The sequence below is a fragment of the Xenopus tropicalis genome, chromosome 6 (assembly GCF_000004195.4).
Source record: "Xenopus tropicalis strain Nigerian chromosome 6, UCB_Xtro_10.0, whole genome shotgun sequence".
In the NCBI taxonomy this organism is placed as follows: Eukaryota; Metazoa; Chordata; class Amphibia; order Anura; family Pipidae; genus Xenopus; species Xenopus tropicalis.
Genome location: NC_030682.2, coordinates 99,217,038 through 99,232,177, shown reverse-complemented (window position 1 = coordinate 99,232,177; position 15,140 = coordinate 99,217,038). Strand labels below are relative to the sequence as shown.

Genomic DNA, 15,140 nt, shown 5'->3' with positions numbered 1-15,140 from the left:
TCTTATCTAACAGTGTTAGACTGTGCCAAGCTGTAATTTGCTCTAATAAACATGCTCTATGTCAACAAGCAGAGCAGGGAAAGAACGATTCACTTCCTAATCTGCTGATGCACACCACACAATGGCATATACGGTGCATCAGCAGATTACATCTTCAAACCTGCCAGATCCCCTAACTGAGCGATATCCATAGCACCTCGATCATGGTTGGCACTGCCAACAAAGGGGCGGTGCTAATTCCATTGTGTAATTACATTTGTCATTTCATAACATCTGCTAACTTATTGACTGATTTTGGATTCTTCACATTATTCACATTTCCAAAAATGTTCGGTCTTCTGGAATCAAATTACTGTTTTGTAGGTTTTACTACACACATTAAACATGGGTTAGATTTATTAAAAATTGTATTTGTGTCAGTTTTGTTTACTACAACTAAACTCACTTTTTAAAAAAGCATTAACTCATTTACTGAAAAATCTAACTATATAAAACACAAATAAAAATGCAGAATACGAATATGAAAACATCAAATCCTTATTTTTGTAAGAATTTTCGTGCAATAACAAAATGAAAGGAATCCCGAAGACCTCTAAAACCTCAAATAAAATAAAGATTCTACAATTTGTGTAGGACAGCTCTCACTGACTTCTACACAACTTCGCCAGCTTTTACAAGACAAAGTATTTTATTAGAGTTTTCTTTGGTTTTTACACTTAATAAATTATAAAAAAAAAATAAAAAAAATTGTGTTTTACAATAATAATTTAAAAATACAATTTTTAGTGCTCAAATGTTTGGGGAGTGTGTAGCGGAAGTAAAATACAAGCCATGAAACTATTAGAGCCCAAAGTATGTGGCAAGTTTCTTTTATCAACTGAATATTATTTTAAAGTTGACACATACTTTGTGGGCTCTAATAATTTCTAATTGAAAAGCCAATGTATTCTTCCTTGTGGGTTGGAGGGGTGCCTCTCATAATATTTTAATTGATTTAAACAATGAAATGCGTATGCAATTACCTATATATACCTATATTTTGGGGTTTCTACAAGCCAGATTTAGGTAGTTACCACAAAAAAAGCAGCAATTGGAATATTTTTTCCCCATTTGTTGACTATATGGGGTAAAGCAGTGATCCCCAACCAGTGGCTAGTGAGCAGCATGTTGCTCCCCAACCCTTTGGATGTTGCTCTCAGTGGCCTCAAAAACCAAGTATAATCCCAAACAGAGCCTTCTGTAGGCTGCCAGTCTACATAAGGGCTACCAAATAACTAATTATAGCTCTTATTGGCACCCCCAGGAATCTTATTCATGCTTGTGTTGCTCCCCAACACTTTCTACATTTAAATGTGGCTATAAAAGGTATAAAAGGTTGGGGATCCCTGGGGTAAAGCAATTGCAAAATACCAGCAAATAAACTGACAAATGTTTGCTTCCTTGTCCCCATTCTCTTTTTTTATTAATGGCAAAAATGCCTAAGAGCAAAAATGAGACTTGTGCACCTGCAGTGTAAACAATCAAACCCTTTATTGTGTAAATTACATTAGAGCGCTGTAAAAAATAACCTGTTAAAGAGTGAGAAACAGTAGGTTGGTAGAGGTAGTAGGAAAAAATGATGTAACAGTCCACAGATGGTTAACAGGAGTGTGTCAGGCTAAAAGTCATTTATTTAAAAGCTGATCAAAACAGGTCGACTAAATAAATAACAAACAAAAAAAATCATTTTAAATACTATAGCCTAGCTGATTTCTACATTAACAAATCAACACAATACTGATGATAAAAAAATAGAAAGAACACAAAGCTACACACTAAAGAAAAAAAAAAAAAAAAAAGGGGGTGATATAAATTTTTTTGTTAGGATCCGTGGAGATTGACTTTTCATGCTTGTTCAATTAAGTGAATATCTTATTTCTGCACTGTACACAGCATATAATTATCTGCAATAATTTTCCCCTACTGTTGTTCTCTATAAAGAAACATCCGCATTGTAAACTTCTGTGATTAATACCTACGTAACCTCACTGACAGTCTTGCTTCCTGTCGTTTGTCAGATGTTTTCTAAGACTACGGCAAGTGAAATTAGGAGGCCAATACAAGGCATTCAGCATGGTGGCATACTCTGCTTTATTAACAATGTGGTGTAGAAGCGATGTCCGGAAGGGTCTGATGCAGGTTTCAGTAGACCATAGCACTGAGCTGCTGTGCCTGTTTTTCACTGCAATTTTTTTTTTTTTTTTTCTTTTTTAGAACAAAGGACAACGGTGGCTATTACAAAATATTCTTCATCTCAAAATACTTGGAATTTATAAATATATCAGAGGGCGTCCAGCCTCTTGCTGTACAGCATCTCCTTGGGGCAGGCCTGGGATTTGCTCATGATCAGCGGAAAACAGTAGGTTGTACGCCTTTAATGTTAATACAAAAAAATTAAGAGTAAAATTCTACCCAATATAGAGATAGTCTATATAGTTCAAAGTTATTGGTTATTTATCATTCCTTTTCGGAGTTCTCCATCCAGTGCTGCAGATGATTTTTATGTAAAACTTTAAAAATGCAGAAATCATCTGGGCGGCCATTTGGATTGTTGGAGCTTATTCTCAAGTGCCTGATAGATCATTGTCATTCAGGATACTAAAGCATTGCAGGTACGACTGCCTTATTATGGAAAAGGAAAAGTCTTTTATCTTGTTCCTAATACTTAAATTTGTAGAATGGCAATGAAAAATGCAAATAAAATGAAAAATCTAATCTCTATGCTGCAGAGAGCGTGCTTATATGTGGCTTGTCCAGATTGTGCTCCTCTAGAGGTTTCTCCTAAAAAGTCATTATGGCTGCAGTGCTTTAACTAGAATTTGGTTTATTTTGTTTTCTTTCCATAGTTAATTTAAGCCTTTTAAAAATAATGGTAGGCCACAGAACTTATTTTTAACAGCTAATTAAGTCTAATTCATTTTTGGGTATAACGTGAAGACGAGATATTCTTTTTCTTATATAGAATACCCCCCCAGAAAGGACTTTAATAAGCTGTTCCAATATCCCTGTCAAGCATTCTAGTTTCCAGGCCAGCACCATGAATCTTAATGCCTAACGTAAAATGCTTTATATAGAAGAACTAAACTTAGTCTCTGGTACAAGTGAATAAAATCTAAATTTAATAGAAGGATCCAAAAAAAAAAATCAATAACTAAGTTAAAAATAAAAATGTTAAAAACAAAATCCCCCCCCCCCATCTTCTTTTAAACAAGTCTGTATCATAAGCCCAGATACTACAAAAACCAAGCACTTTTTTTTATAATACAAAGTAAACTGTTGCTCTCACCAGTATTAAAGGTTAGATTCATATCTGTACATGTAAAATTATTGCTTTTTTTTTTTTTTGAAAAATATATTTAGCATGCTAGGATTTATATACCCATTTCCTGCCTTTACAAAAGGTTACAATTAAAAAAAACACTAGTAAAGCTTTTTGCAATTTTTTTTTCACAGAACATTTTCTTTCAAGGCAGCAGTAACTTGGTTGATAATGCATAAAATCATATGTGCAAAATTTGAGACTCTCAGAGGCATTGCTGTTCCACACAGTGTCACCGCAATAAAGGAAAGAAATATTTATATCTATGGAATACATATGTATCCCCCCTGCCTGTACAGTGCAGTTCAAGCCCGCCCTGCTACAGTGTATGGGGTTAGAATTAAGTACACTGCTTGATTTCTCATTTATTTTACTCACCACCACCTCACCATAAAAATATCCTGCAGAAGAGGTATATATTTAATTTTATATATATATATATATATATTTATATATAGATTTTTTTTAAATCTTTTTCCCCCTCTCTCCCACAACCTGAATGCCACCAAAATATAAGAGATGAAGTAGTAAGAAATTCTATTACCATGCCATAACCTGGAAAATTAAAAAAATATTAAGACCTCTCTCAAGGTACCGGCATTGAGAAGGGTGGTTGTGCAACAGGGAAAGAAGATCGGGTGTCCCTGCTACATCATGCACAGCAACTATGTTGTGTCTAGTACAGTACGTCAATCGGCAGCTGATGTGTGTTTAGGTTATTACAAAGGAAAACAAAATTGCATAATTTCTGTAAGCAGGTTTAAGAAAGTAGCCCTATTACAAAAAGGTCCTGAGAGTAAAAAGGAGAAGCATTTTTAGATTTTTTTTTTTGTTTTTCTTTTTAGTGTTCCTGTAGCATAATGTAAGCGGTTTCATTGATCTTATCTGTGTCCCCAAAAACAGCGCAGCAAGGTGTGAAGCATCGTTTGATCATTAAAAAAACAGAAGACCATTTAAAACACGGAGCGGTCCCAAGAGCTGACCGATGCCTATTACTGAGTAACGTCACTGAGCAGTCTGACATTAGGCAATCAGTGGCAGAGTTGTGTTGTTTTTTCTTAGTCCTTTTTTCTACTGCTGCAGTTCATAGCGTAGATATAATATCAGTGCTTGCACTTGTAAGCTTTTAACATTTTGTTATGCTTCCAGTGTGTGTGTTTGTATGTGGTGTTGCGTGTGTGAGACAAGTATCTGCTTCACTATTGACTGTCTTTTGCCATCTCAAACTTTGCCATAGTTCATTATCCGGCAAACACTGAACCATGGGGGAAGACCAGATGCATTTTCACTCACATCTTGTCTAATAAGAAAATGCTAAGAAGTTAAGATCGACCCCTGCTGAGGGGGAATTTGATTGTGGATTGTTATTTCTCCTTCTTTACTTTAACGCCACAGCTCCAGGGACTTGGTGATTTGAAGGCAAATTTTCCAGCTGATCGTCCATGTAACTGTTATCATCGCTTTGAGGTTGAAGGAGCTGTTTGTCAGGGTACTCACTATTGTCAAATGGTACCCGATGTACACACTGTACGTGTGTTTTTAGGTTCCCTTTTTGAGAGGCACTGTATGGACAATATCTGCACTGGAATGGTCTCTCCCCTAGGAAAAAAAAGAACACATAATTATCAATAACTTTTAGGTGGATGTATTGCTTAGTCTGTTTTTGCAGCATCAAATTTAAATTCTAGTTCAAAGTTTGTATTCTTGAAGTAGTAGTTTGTACTAGTGAAGTTTGTACTCTATGAAATCATTTAAATATATTACAGATCTAATCTGTGTTTAGACAGGCCCAGTAAATAGGAAAATTTTTAGTTTGTAGCTCTATTAAAGAGGGCCCTCTTTACTTTCTGTATTGCTCAGTATTTGTAGATTTGATGTGTACACTCATTATAGCTCCTAAAGAGGGAAATGTAACTTTAAGCAACTTTCTAATGAGCATTCATTAACATGTGTTTAAATTATTTGTACATTTGTGTTTACCATTCTATTCTATGCACTGACTCTTGAAACAGTGTGACAGGAGTGAATTAGTTTTGGCTGGAGGTGAGCTGGCTACTGCTTTCAATTACAATTAAAACTATCAAATCAACTGAATGTATATCAGAAAGCTGCACAGAATTACATTTTCTTGCAAAGTTCCATTATGAGGTGACATACCCCAGTAAGGGGAGATTATGGGGTGATGCACTCCAGTAAGGGAAGCTCATAGCATAGTGAGCTGGCATGATAAGCAAGACTAACTAATACCCCTCTCAAACCACATGGTTAGGAGATAGGAGGGCATAAATGTGTTATGTAAATAGTTTATACAACAATTTCTATGAATCTAGTCTCTTTTGAATCTAATTTATTTAATGAATCTGAATTAAAGAAAAGAATATAATTGATTGAGCATATGTTTAATATTAGTGCATATTGTTCATTTACTAAAACAGCAAAGAACTGTTACTGCAAAGAACTTTTAAAGATACAGTCAAGAAATGTGATGAGCATTAAAATAATTTCCTTTTAGTGTGGGAAGGGAGCAGTGTTCCTGTTAAATAGTTAATTTGGGTTGACATATTATATATATATATATATATATATATATATATATATATATATATATATACATACACACACACACACACACACACAGGTATGGGATCCCTTATCCGGAAACCCATTATCCAGAAAGCTCCGAATTACGGAAAGGCCATCTCCCATAGACTCCATTTTAATCAAATAATTCAGAATTTTAAAACTGATTTTCTTTTTATCTGTAGTAATAAAACAGTACCTTGTAATTGATCCCAACTAAAATATAAATAATCCTTATTGGATGCAAAACAATTCTACTGGGTTTATTTAATGTTAAATTGATTTTTTAGTAGACTTAAGGTATGAAGATCCAAATTACGGAAAGACCCCTTATCCGGAATACCCTAGGTCCCAAGAATTCTGGATAATGGGTCCTATACCTGTATATATATCTATATAAAGGTCTTGGAAACTGAAATGTTGACCTGTTACTTTTAAATGGAACTTTGATTTTAAAATGTTCCAGGTGTGCACCTATTTGTTTTTGGACACACACATATATATGTATATATACACACACATATATATGTATATATACACACACATATATATGTATATATACACACACATATACACACATTTCCAAGAGGAACTATGCTTCTGACCCAACCTGCTGAAAAACAGCAAACATAACTTCATAAAGGGTTCATAGAGTGCTTGACTACAGGAAAGAGAGCTGTTATAGTGAATGTGAAAAAGTTTAGCTTGGAAGGAAATGTAAGCATGGTAAGGAATAGTAAAAGAGCAGTGCTACTTGTAGGGATCCGTGAGAGTGAAAGGAAAGGAGTGCTAGTCTCCACACACACAGGGCACAAACTGTACAAGCATGCCTAGAGTAGTCACAGTGAGGGATGTAGCAATTCCCATGAATAAATGCAGTGATGAAAAATAAAAGAAAGTATTATATAGAAAGTAAAGGGACTTGAAAGAATAAACGTGAGCCTGAAGCTTTCTTGGATTGTTCCATAATGGCATTGTGATTGGCACCAATTAGTATCCTGCTGCTTGGACAACATGGCAAGCCTGAATTTATTAATCTTAAGATTAGATACTCACAGCCTAATATATAAATTGAATGAAGGCAGTTGTTAGCATGGCACAAATAATACCTAGTACCTAGAATGAAAAGCTATGAACTGGCAGTGATGGGATGTAATTTACAATATATCAGTAAAGCTGGGTCACTAAAATCTGACCACAATGAGTCTTCCAAATTTGTAATTTTATAACCAAATAGAGTTGTGTATGTATTCATTTGCTCATCTCTGCTTAACTGCCCCTTAGTACCCAGGTTACTTTGGAGGCCTCCTCAGAACTGGATATTTACAAAAGCCACGCTGAAGCCATACCAATTACAAACATGACCTTTAAAGTGCAAAAAGACAGGAAAATGTATAATTACCTAACATAGCAAGAGCCATTCAACATCTGAACAGAAATAAACATGCACGAATAATAGGAGCATTCTATCAGAGAGATTTTAGTGATATTTGATGGGTTATATTCTGATCTCAGCCCACGAAGGAGATAAATTAGGCTGCCATTTTTGTTCATAGTGGATTATTTTGATTAATGAGAAGGCACATCCAGTAAAAAGGTTTGGAAATAACAATTAGAATTACAAGATAGAAAATGTTCCATTAATCATAAAATTAGCTTAGAGACTGAGACCCATTCCTACATGCCAGTTTACTGCAAAAAAAAAAAAGTGCAGGGTGGTATGGACAAGAAAGATTGAGTTGCTACACTTAGGGCATGAATGGGTTACTATAATCAAAATAACTGTTTTTTTGTGCAATAAAACAATGCGTATCTTTGGAAGACAAAAAAAACTGTTTAGAACAGCAACATTAGTGTTTCTTATTTAAAATGCCTTTATTGCATACATATTAGGGCATTCCATCTTTGGAAGACACTCTAGCTCAGGGGCTAAACAATTATTGGCCTTTATTTTAAAAACCATTATGTGAGTAGTGTAAGTTTTTACAATACTGTGCATGTACACAATTCCTGACAGCTGATAAAGGCCGCAGCGAAGTCACAGACTTTGTGCAACTTAATACTGTAATAAGTAGGGAGTGCCTTTAATGATATAATTCCAAAATGTTATCTCTGATATATTGCACTGGCCAATCTGCTCTATATTTGTGGCATTTTGTGAATTACTGGGGTCCTAGGTTAAATTTCAGCCACAGCACTATATCCATGGAGAACTTTCTTCCTATACATGCATTGGGTTTACTCAGAGTACTCAATTTCCCTCCACACAAACACACAGGCAGGTTCACTGGCACCTGATAAAACTGACCGGTGTGTATGTGTGTTTATGATAGAGATCTGGATTATAAATTCCACTGGGGGCAGGGGCTGAAGTGAATCCTGTATAATCTCTGAAGAGTTGAGGAATATGTCAGTGCCATGTAACTAAAGGCAAGTAACAATAATATAAGAATACAATTTAAATTTGATTAATTTTGCAAGGCATTATAAAAACATATAGAGTTGTTACCCTCAGTAATATGAATTTTGGACTGAAAGCTTTGGGAAGCAGGACACTTTTTCATATGTATTTGACTGCATACCTTCATTACTGTACATTGTTATCGAAGATGCTCAGTATAAAAATATGTCTCTTTTGATATTTGACTGGTGTAAGCACTTAGTTGTATTTGAGTTTTCTGCTGAATACGGACAAGCTCAGCTCTCTCATGTCTTGCTTTATTGTAGCTTGAAAGTCATGAAAAGGTCCTAAACCAGGGATGAACAGCATCTGTCCAGCCCCCATTTCCTGCTGCAAGGCACAGGCCATTTGATGGGGAGATACCTTGTTGCTATTAAGTGATCTAACCCAGATTTTCAAATTGTGCATGTAGGTGGGAGAGACCACAAATCAAAAGCTGATCCGGCAAGTTGTTAGAAGATGAAGTACAGGTATGAGACCTGTTATCCAAAATGCTCAGGACCTGGGGATTTTCGGATGAGGAATCTTTCCGTAATTTAGATCATCATTACTACTAAAAAACATTTAAACTTTAATTACACCAAATAGGATTGTTTTGTCTCCAATATGGATTTTAGAAATATGTGTTTTAGAAAGAACCAATGGGGCAGAGGGTTGGCTGAGGTCAGATGCACATAAGGCACATTCTCTGATGCTGTATTTCAACTGACAGAGAATCGCCAAATACGCCACTGTCTGTGCTTCACATTCATGAAGACAATGGCAGAGCCGAATTTAGGTGCTATACTCCAAAAGTGCACTAGCCCTAGGTATGGCCGGAATGACCTTTAAATGAACAGTAACACCAAAAAATGTATATATTTTAAAGAAATTAAACTATAATGTACTGCTGCCCTGCACTGGTAAAAGTTGTGTGTTTGCTTCAGAAACATTACTAGAGTTTATATAAACCCTGCTGTGTAGCCATGGGGGCAGCCATTTAAAAGAAGAAAAGGCACAGGTTATATAGCAGCTAACAGATAAACCCTGTAGAATACAATGGTGTCTTATCTGTTATCTGCTATGTAACCTGTGCCTTTTCTCCTTTTTTCCAGCTTGAATGGCTGCCCCCAGGGCTACACAGCAGCGTATTTATATAAACTATAGTAGTGTTCCTGAAGCAAACACCCAAGTTTTACCATTGCAGGGCAACAGTACATTATATTTCAGTTACTTTAGAACACTTTCATTTTTTGGAGTTACTGTTCCTTTAAGATATCAGTCAAGGATAATGTAAGACAGATATCAAGAGTCAAGTACTGGAAATGTTTATCAAGTGGTGCACATAAGGCACATTCTCTGATGCTGTATTTCAACTGACAGAGAATCGCCAAATACGCCACTGTCTGTGCTTCACATTCATGAAGACAATGGCAGAGCCTAATTTAGGTGCTATACTCCAAAAGTGCACTAGCCCTAGGTATGGCCGGAATGACCTTTAAGATATCAGTCAAGGATAATGTAAGACAGATATCAAGAGTCAAGTACTGGAAATGTTTATCAAGTGGTGCTACAGCTCAGAGCTATTTAATTAGTCAGTCACTGTAAAGCACATATCACTGCATTGAAGTCAAACATCTAGTTCAATTAAAGAGGGATGCCTTTAATACAAAAGACCAAAAGCACTACCATCTGTTTTATGCAGAAAACCATAGGTTCCATGAAAGTGAACTATGACAGATGGGTGTTTGGTTATGACGTGTGATCATTCATTGGTTCCGAGAATCCCTGTCGATCAGGAGAGATGAGCAAATCAATTCAGATGAATAGCATAGAAAGCACAGAAATTAGTCTTTTTGAAGGTGAGTCTTTTTAAAGGTGTTGCTTTATTTAAAGTAAATATTTTGTTCCTAGCATTCTGGTAGCATAGATAGTACTGACAGCACAGTTGTGTCACAGAAAATAAATATGGTATGTGTTTAAACCTTGGCAGGTGTAATTTAAAATATAATTTAGTTAAAGTGATACCGCCATATTATTTCTACCCTTTAATCCTGTTTTTTAACGGAGGCTTTAATGTTGTGTAATCTTCTCATGTACAGATACAAGTGCAAACTGGCTATTTGATGCACCTAAAGTGCAATATTTTGCATATGGCAGTACACTGCTAAGTAAAAATTAGATATATATGTCTATATTTTAATAAGGCAAATGGTGAAAAATTGAGAGATGGTATTCAGATATCAGTGCCCTTGTTGAATCAACTAAGGTATAATGACTATGAATTGGGAGCGCCTGAGCACTGTCCATTCTTTATAACAAACCTGCTTATACTTGATAACCACCACGTAAAATGGCTTGAAAAATCGATATTCAGTTACATAAATTCAGTTGTGACGCTCTTAATAATTCATCCTCAGTTATTCTAGCTGTGGCCACGGCGGACGCACTCTATTTTCTTATCCCCACTTCAAAAGGATGGTGGTTCACTGTATAAGTAGGCAACACTTCAATCATAGAGATAGAGGTCTCAAGTATTATAGATAGCACAAAAAATTTACTTTTCTTCTCATCCACATGTGGAAGGATCCAAAGGTTTATTTTCTTATTAAGTTACTCATCGCTCAAACCACATCTTCAAAAAAAAAAATATTTAAGGTACGAGGAGTCTTTTTTAATGATAAGTGGACGGGTTAATTTCCAGTATTTGTGTGCCGTCATTAATAACTGGGTTGAAAACAGAATTTAGGGATGCTAAATAACAACAATGTTTCTAGAATTTTTTTTTTATAAATCTTTTGTTTCTAACAAAATGCATGTAGACTGTCTAAGTAATAGACTGTGTTATCTCCAAAGGAAAGCAAAGCACAGCACGCCAAATAAAGGAGAAAAATTAACTTATTTTGGTAAGGCTTCAGGTCCGATTTATTCAGTTTTTTTCTGTTTTGTAAGTTAAAAGGAAACAGAGAGATTGAAAGGGAGTTTGTTAAGATAGTGAAGCTAGACATTAGAAACAGGAAAGCACACCACCACACAGAGTCCACAAAGGCTGCAAGATCAGAATAAGGAGTTGCTAAAAGATTCCACTTAAACCACTGGTCACATATACTCTTCAGAAAAACACGGACAGCTCCGATTAAAGTATGCGTCACAAAACTTCTAGTGTACTTAAAGGGAAACTATCAAGAATAAAATTACATGTGGTTGATCGTGCATCATGAATAGTAGTTTTTATTCATTGAGAGTGGGGTGCTTGCTATGTCTAGGAATATTTCCTAGATATTTCTAGGAATTTTAACTTTCCTTCTTGCTAACCAAATGTCACATATCTGGCCTTGCTACATGAAAGGGCTTTTTCTACTTTCCTACATATTAAAGTGAGAAGATACTATGTTTACTACTGGAATTTATTTTTCCCCCTGACAAACAGTTTAGCATGATAATGATATATATGTATTGGGCGCCCAGAACATTCCTTTAGGCTGGTGGCACATGGGGAGACTAGCCGCCTGTGATAAATCTTCGCTATTGCTCCTGAAATGCCTTCCTGCCGACAAGAATGTGAATCGCCAGTGGGATGGCATTGCTTCAATTTTCCAAAGTCACCTGAAGTTGCCACACGAAGAAATTTGGGCCACTTTGTAAAAGAGAAGCGATGCAGTGACGCATTTGCCATTCCACTGGGCATTCATTTTCCTACCGGTAGGAAAGCATTTTGGGGAGATTAGTTGCCGCGGTAGGAAAGATTTATCACAATCAACTAATCTCCCCGTGTTCCACAAAGCCTTAAGGGCAAAGACACAGTAGCTGTGACAAGTAACAACTACTTGTCACAGCTACTCAACGCCAGAAAATACCCTACCATAGACAATACTGAAAATGAACTTTGCTAAAACACTCATAGGGACAATTATCAGCACTGTCTAATTTTGTAGCCATGACAAGTAGCTGCTACTATTAGCTCTGTGTGTCACTCTAAGGCATATTTGCATTTTAAACTATACAATAACTGGAGCGCAATATGTAAGAGTTCCTTTTGGTAAGGCTGGGGGGGGTTCCTCTCTCTCACACACACACACACACACACATAACCCTCACTGCAACAAAACAAACTCAATAAACTCAAGCAGATGTCAATTTCTTCTGTATAAAGCAGAGGAGCACCCCAAACAATTGCTATAAAAGGGTAACTGCGCACGGAACACTCTCTAACCCTATAAATTTGTGGGCAAGCAGCAAAACCCTGGAAAACACCTTTGCATTGACAATTTAAGGTTCACATTGACCCTGCATACAGAAAATTTTCAAAAAGACCAACAGGGTCAGAGTGAGTACTATCATTGTAAACTGCAACAGTACTTTCCTGTGTTTTGCTGCCCATCCGTGAGATAGACACCATGCAAAAAGCTCATTGTGCCAGGTTTAGTAGCCAGCAGCCACCACAGAGACCAGATGACCAGAATATGTGGTTGGATGCTACGGTATAAGAGATCCTTTGTAAACTTTTACTACTTTGACTTTAATTAAAGGTTTGCACATGTCAAACCTCAAGTCTAGCACTGATAATAAGAAAAGAGATCAGAGAAGTCATGCAAGTCATTACCATTTTTTTTTTAATTTTTATTATTATTTCTGTGGAATAGTTTTAGTAGAAGGGCACACTACTGTCACCGCTGCAAACATGGTTCAACAACCGCAAATATAAAGAATTAACAGAAGTCCATACACTCATGGTTCCCTTTTGCAAAGACTTGATTAAGGGGCACTGCACCAGACAGAAGTGCAGATAATCAAGGAGAGAACCAAAGTAGTGGAGATGGGGGGCAGGAGGCCCTTGAAACATTTTACTATTTTGTGCAATATTTTTGGAGGTATTTTTTATGTGCGTCCTCTTGTTCTCTCTATTTTACAACCACTAGGTAGTTCAAAAGACCAAGGTGTTGCAGACCAATGATACAGGCCCACTTACTAAAAGCATGCAAAAAAAACCAAAAAAAACCCTTTTAACAAATACAGACACACACACGCATGCATGCAGACATACATACATACATATTTGATTTGTGCGTTCTTGCCTTAGCAGAGACACATACACCAAACCAACAGAACCCCTACTTTTCAAACCAGCCTTACTACTAACTCAGGCATGAAATATGGCACCATACTCTCATAGATAAAAATGCAAATATACAGAGAGAAGGAGCTTTGGGAACATCACTTACATAATCTAAACTTTTCTGTCAATTTAATGAAAAATAAAGTGACATTTGTCAATAGCAGCTATCTAAAAGCAGCGACTGGAATATGGCATGCTGTGATTAGTCCTCAGCCAGGGTTGCTGCCCAACTATGCACAGATGCCTTTTTAAGAGACAAATGCAGCTCAAAGGCTAATTAGCAGAGACAATGAAAAGCCCCATGAGCTATAGTCCTTAAAATATACTCAAAGGACTGAGAGAATAACTCTAATATAAAAAGGAAATCAAGCAAGAATATAGCAATAAGAATAGTGAGCCTTATTCTGACTGAGACATCTGAAATCTAAAAGACAGCTATGTGTTGGCAAGTGTAGCGTGCATAATGACATTTTTCTCAAGTGTCCTGCAGTATTAATAAAAAAAAAAAAAAAAAGAGGGGGTCTGTCCTCACCTTATTTTATGGCAAACAGGATTATATAATGCAAAGTTAAACAAAAATGATAGCTTCCCTTTAAAAGGATTCACATAGGATTTGTGTTCAGAGCTTAAAATAGACTATAATAAAACTAAACATGCACGTATGTTGTTCATCATAAGCTTGGATATAAAGTTCATTTAGGATCAAATGGTCAGTGCTTTACTGAGGAGTAATGCTGTGCAACTTCTCTCCCCAGAAACCAGAAGAAACCCAAACACTCAGATCATTGATAACATACTTGTTTTGGGGCATCTGCGGAGGTGGTGTGAACTTCAGTACCTCGGAGTCCATTAGACTCAAATACCACTGTGGGAACAAGGGGTCTTGTTAAACAGAGGAGCATTCAAGCTTTCGTTCGTTAGTGTGTGTACAATATTGAGTCCATTACAGTTTAAATACATAAAAAAAGAAGGGGGAAAAAAAAGGAAGACACCAGCGAGTAGCCGGTGGCCAGAACACACCAATTTACTGTAACACTTACAGTGAGAGTGTGTGCTAATGGCAGCCTAAGGCTATTGGCCTTTTTAATTCAGATTTCAGTGCTGAAGAAGTAATCACTGACAACATTAATTATCAGTCTGTGTGTAAAGGGACCCTCTTCTTGCATTACTTACCATTTGGCCTCTGTCATTTCATATCAGACTGGCTTATGTATGCATCATTCACACTTCTCAAGAGCAGACCCACAGGCCTAAAACTGCCATATAAATGCTCATATGACATTTGCCCATTAAATGGTTCACAATGCAATTTGTGCAAGGAGAAAATTGTGTCATATTTAAAAGACAAACAAATTTATTGATTTCAGTTGCATTATTCCCTATAATGAATGATTTCTTTAAAAAAACAAAACAAAAGCATGGAATGGGGATGTAAAATATAGTATAATGGTGTGCAGACATGATAAACCTCATTGTAGGGCAAACTGTTGCTCTACGTAGGATCAAGTCTCTAGGAATTTGGCTTATCAGAAATACAGTTCAGCCATGAATAATTCTAGGGCATATGTAACATCAAAATGTAACCTCTGAGCCTGAGGGATCATGCACGAATACTGCAAGAGTGAGAATGCCTATTATGCAATAGG

General features: G+C 36.3%; 1 protein-coding gene across 4 annotated transcripts in view; it reads right to left on the bottom strand.

Annotated features, from left to right (window-relative positions):
• Nucleotides 1-1,508: 1,508 nt before the first annotated feature.
• Nucleotides 1,509-15,140, bottom strand: part of znf516 (zinc finger protein 516) — an 83,140-nt gene continuing 69,508 nt past the window's right edge. For 2 of the 4 annotated variants that reach the window (XM_031903140.1, XM_012964127.3), the window contains one exon: nucleotides 1,509-4,957. In XM_031903140.1, coding sequence (XP_031759000.1) covers nucleotides 4,737-4,957 — 221 coding nt within the window. In that variant the 3' untranslated portion in view covers nucleotides 1,509-4,736. 4 annotated transcript variants of the gene reach the window in all.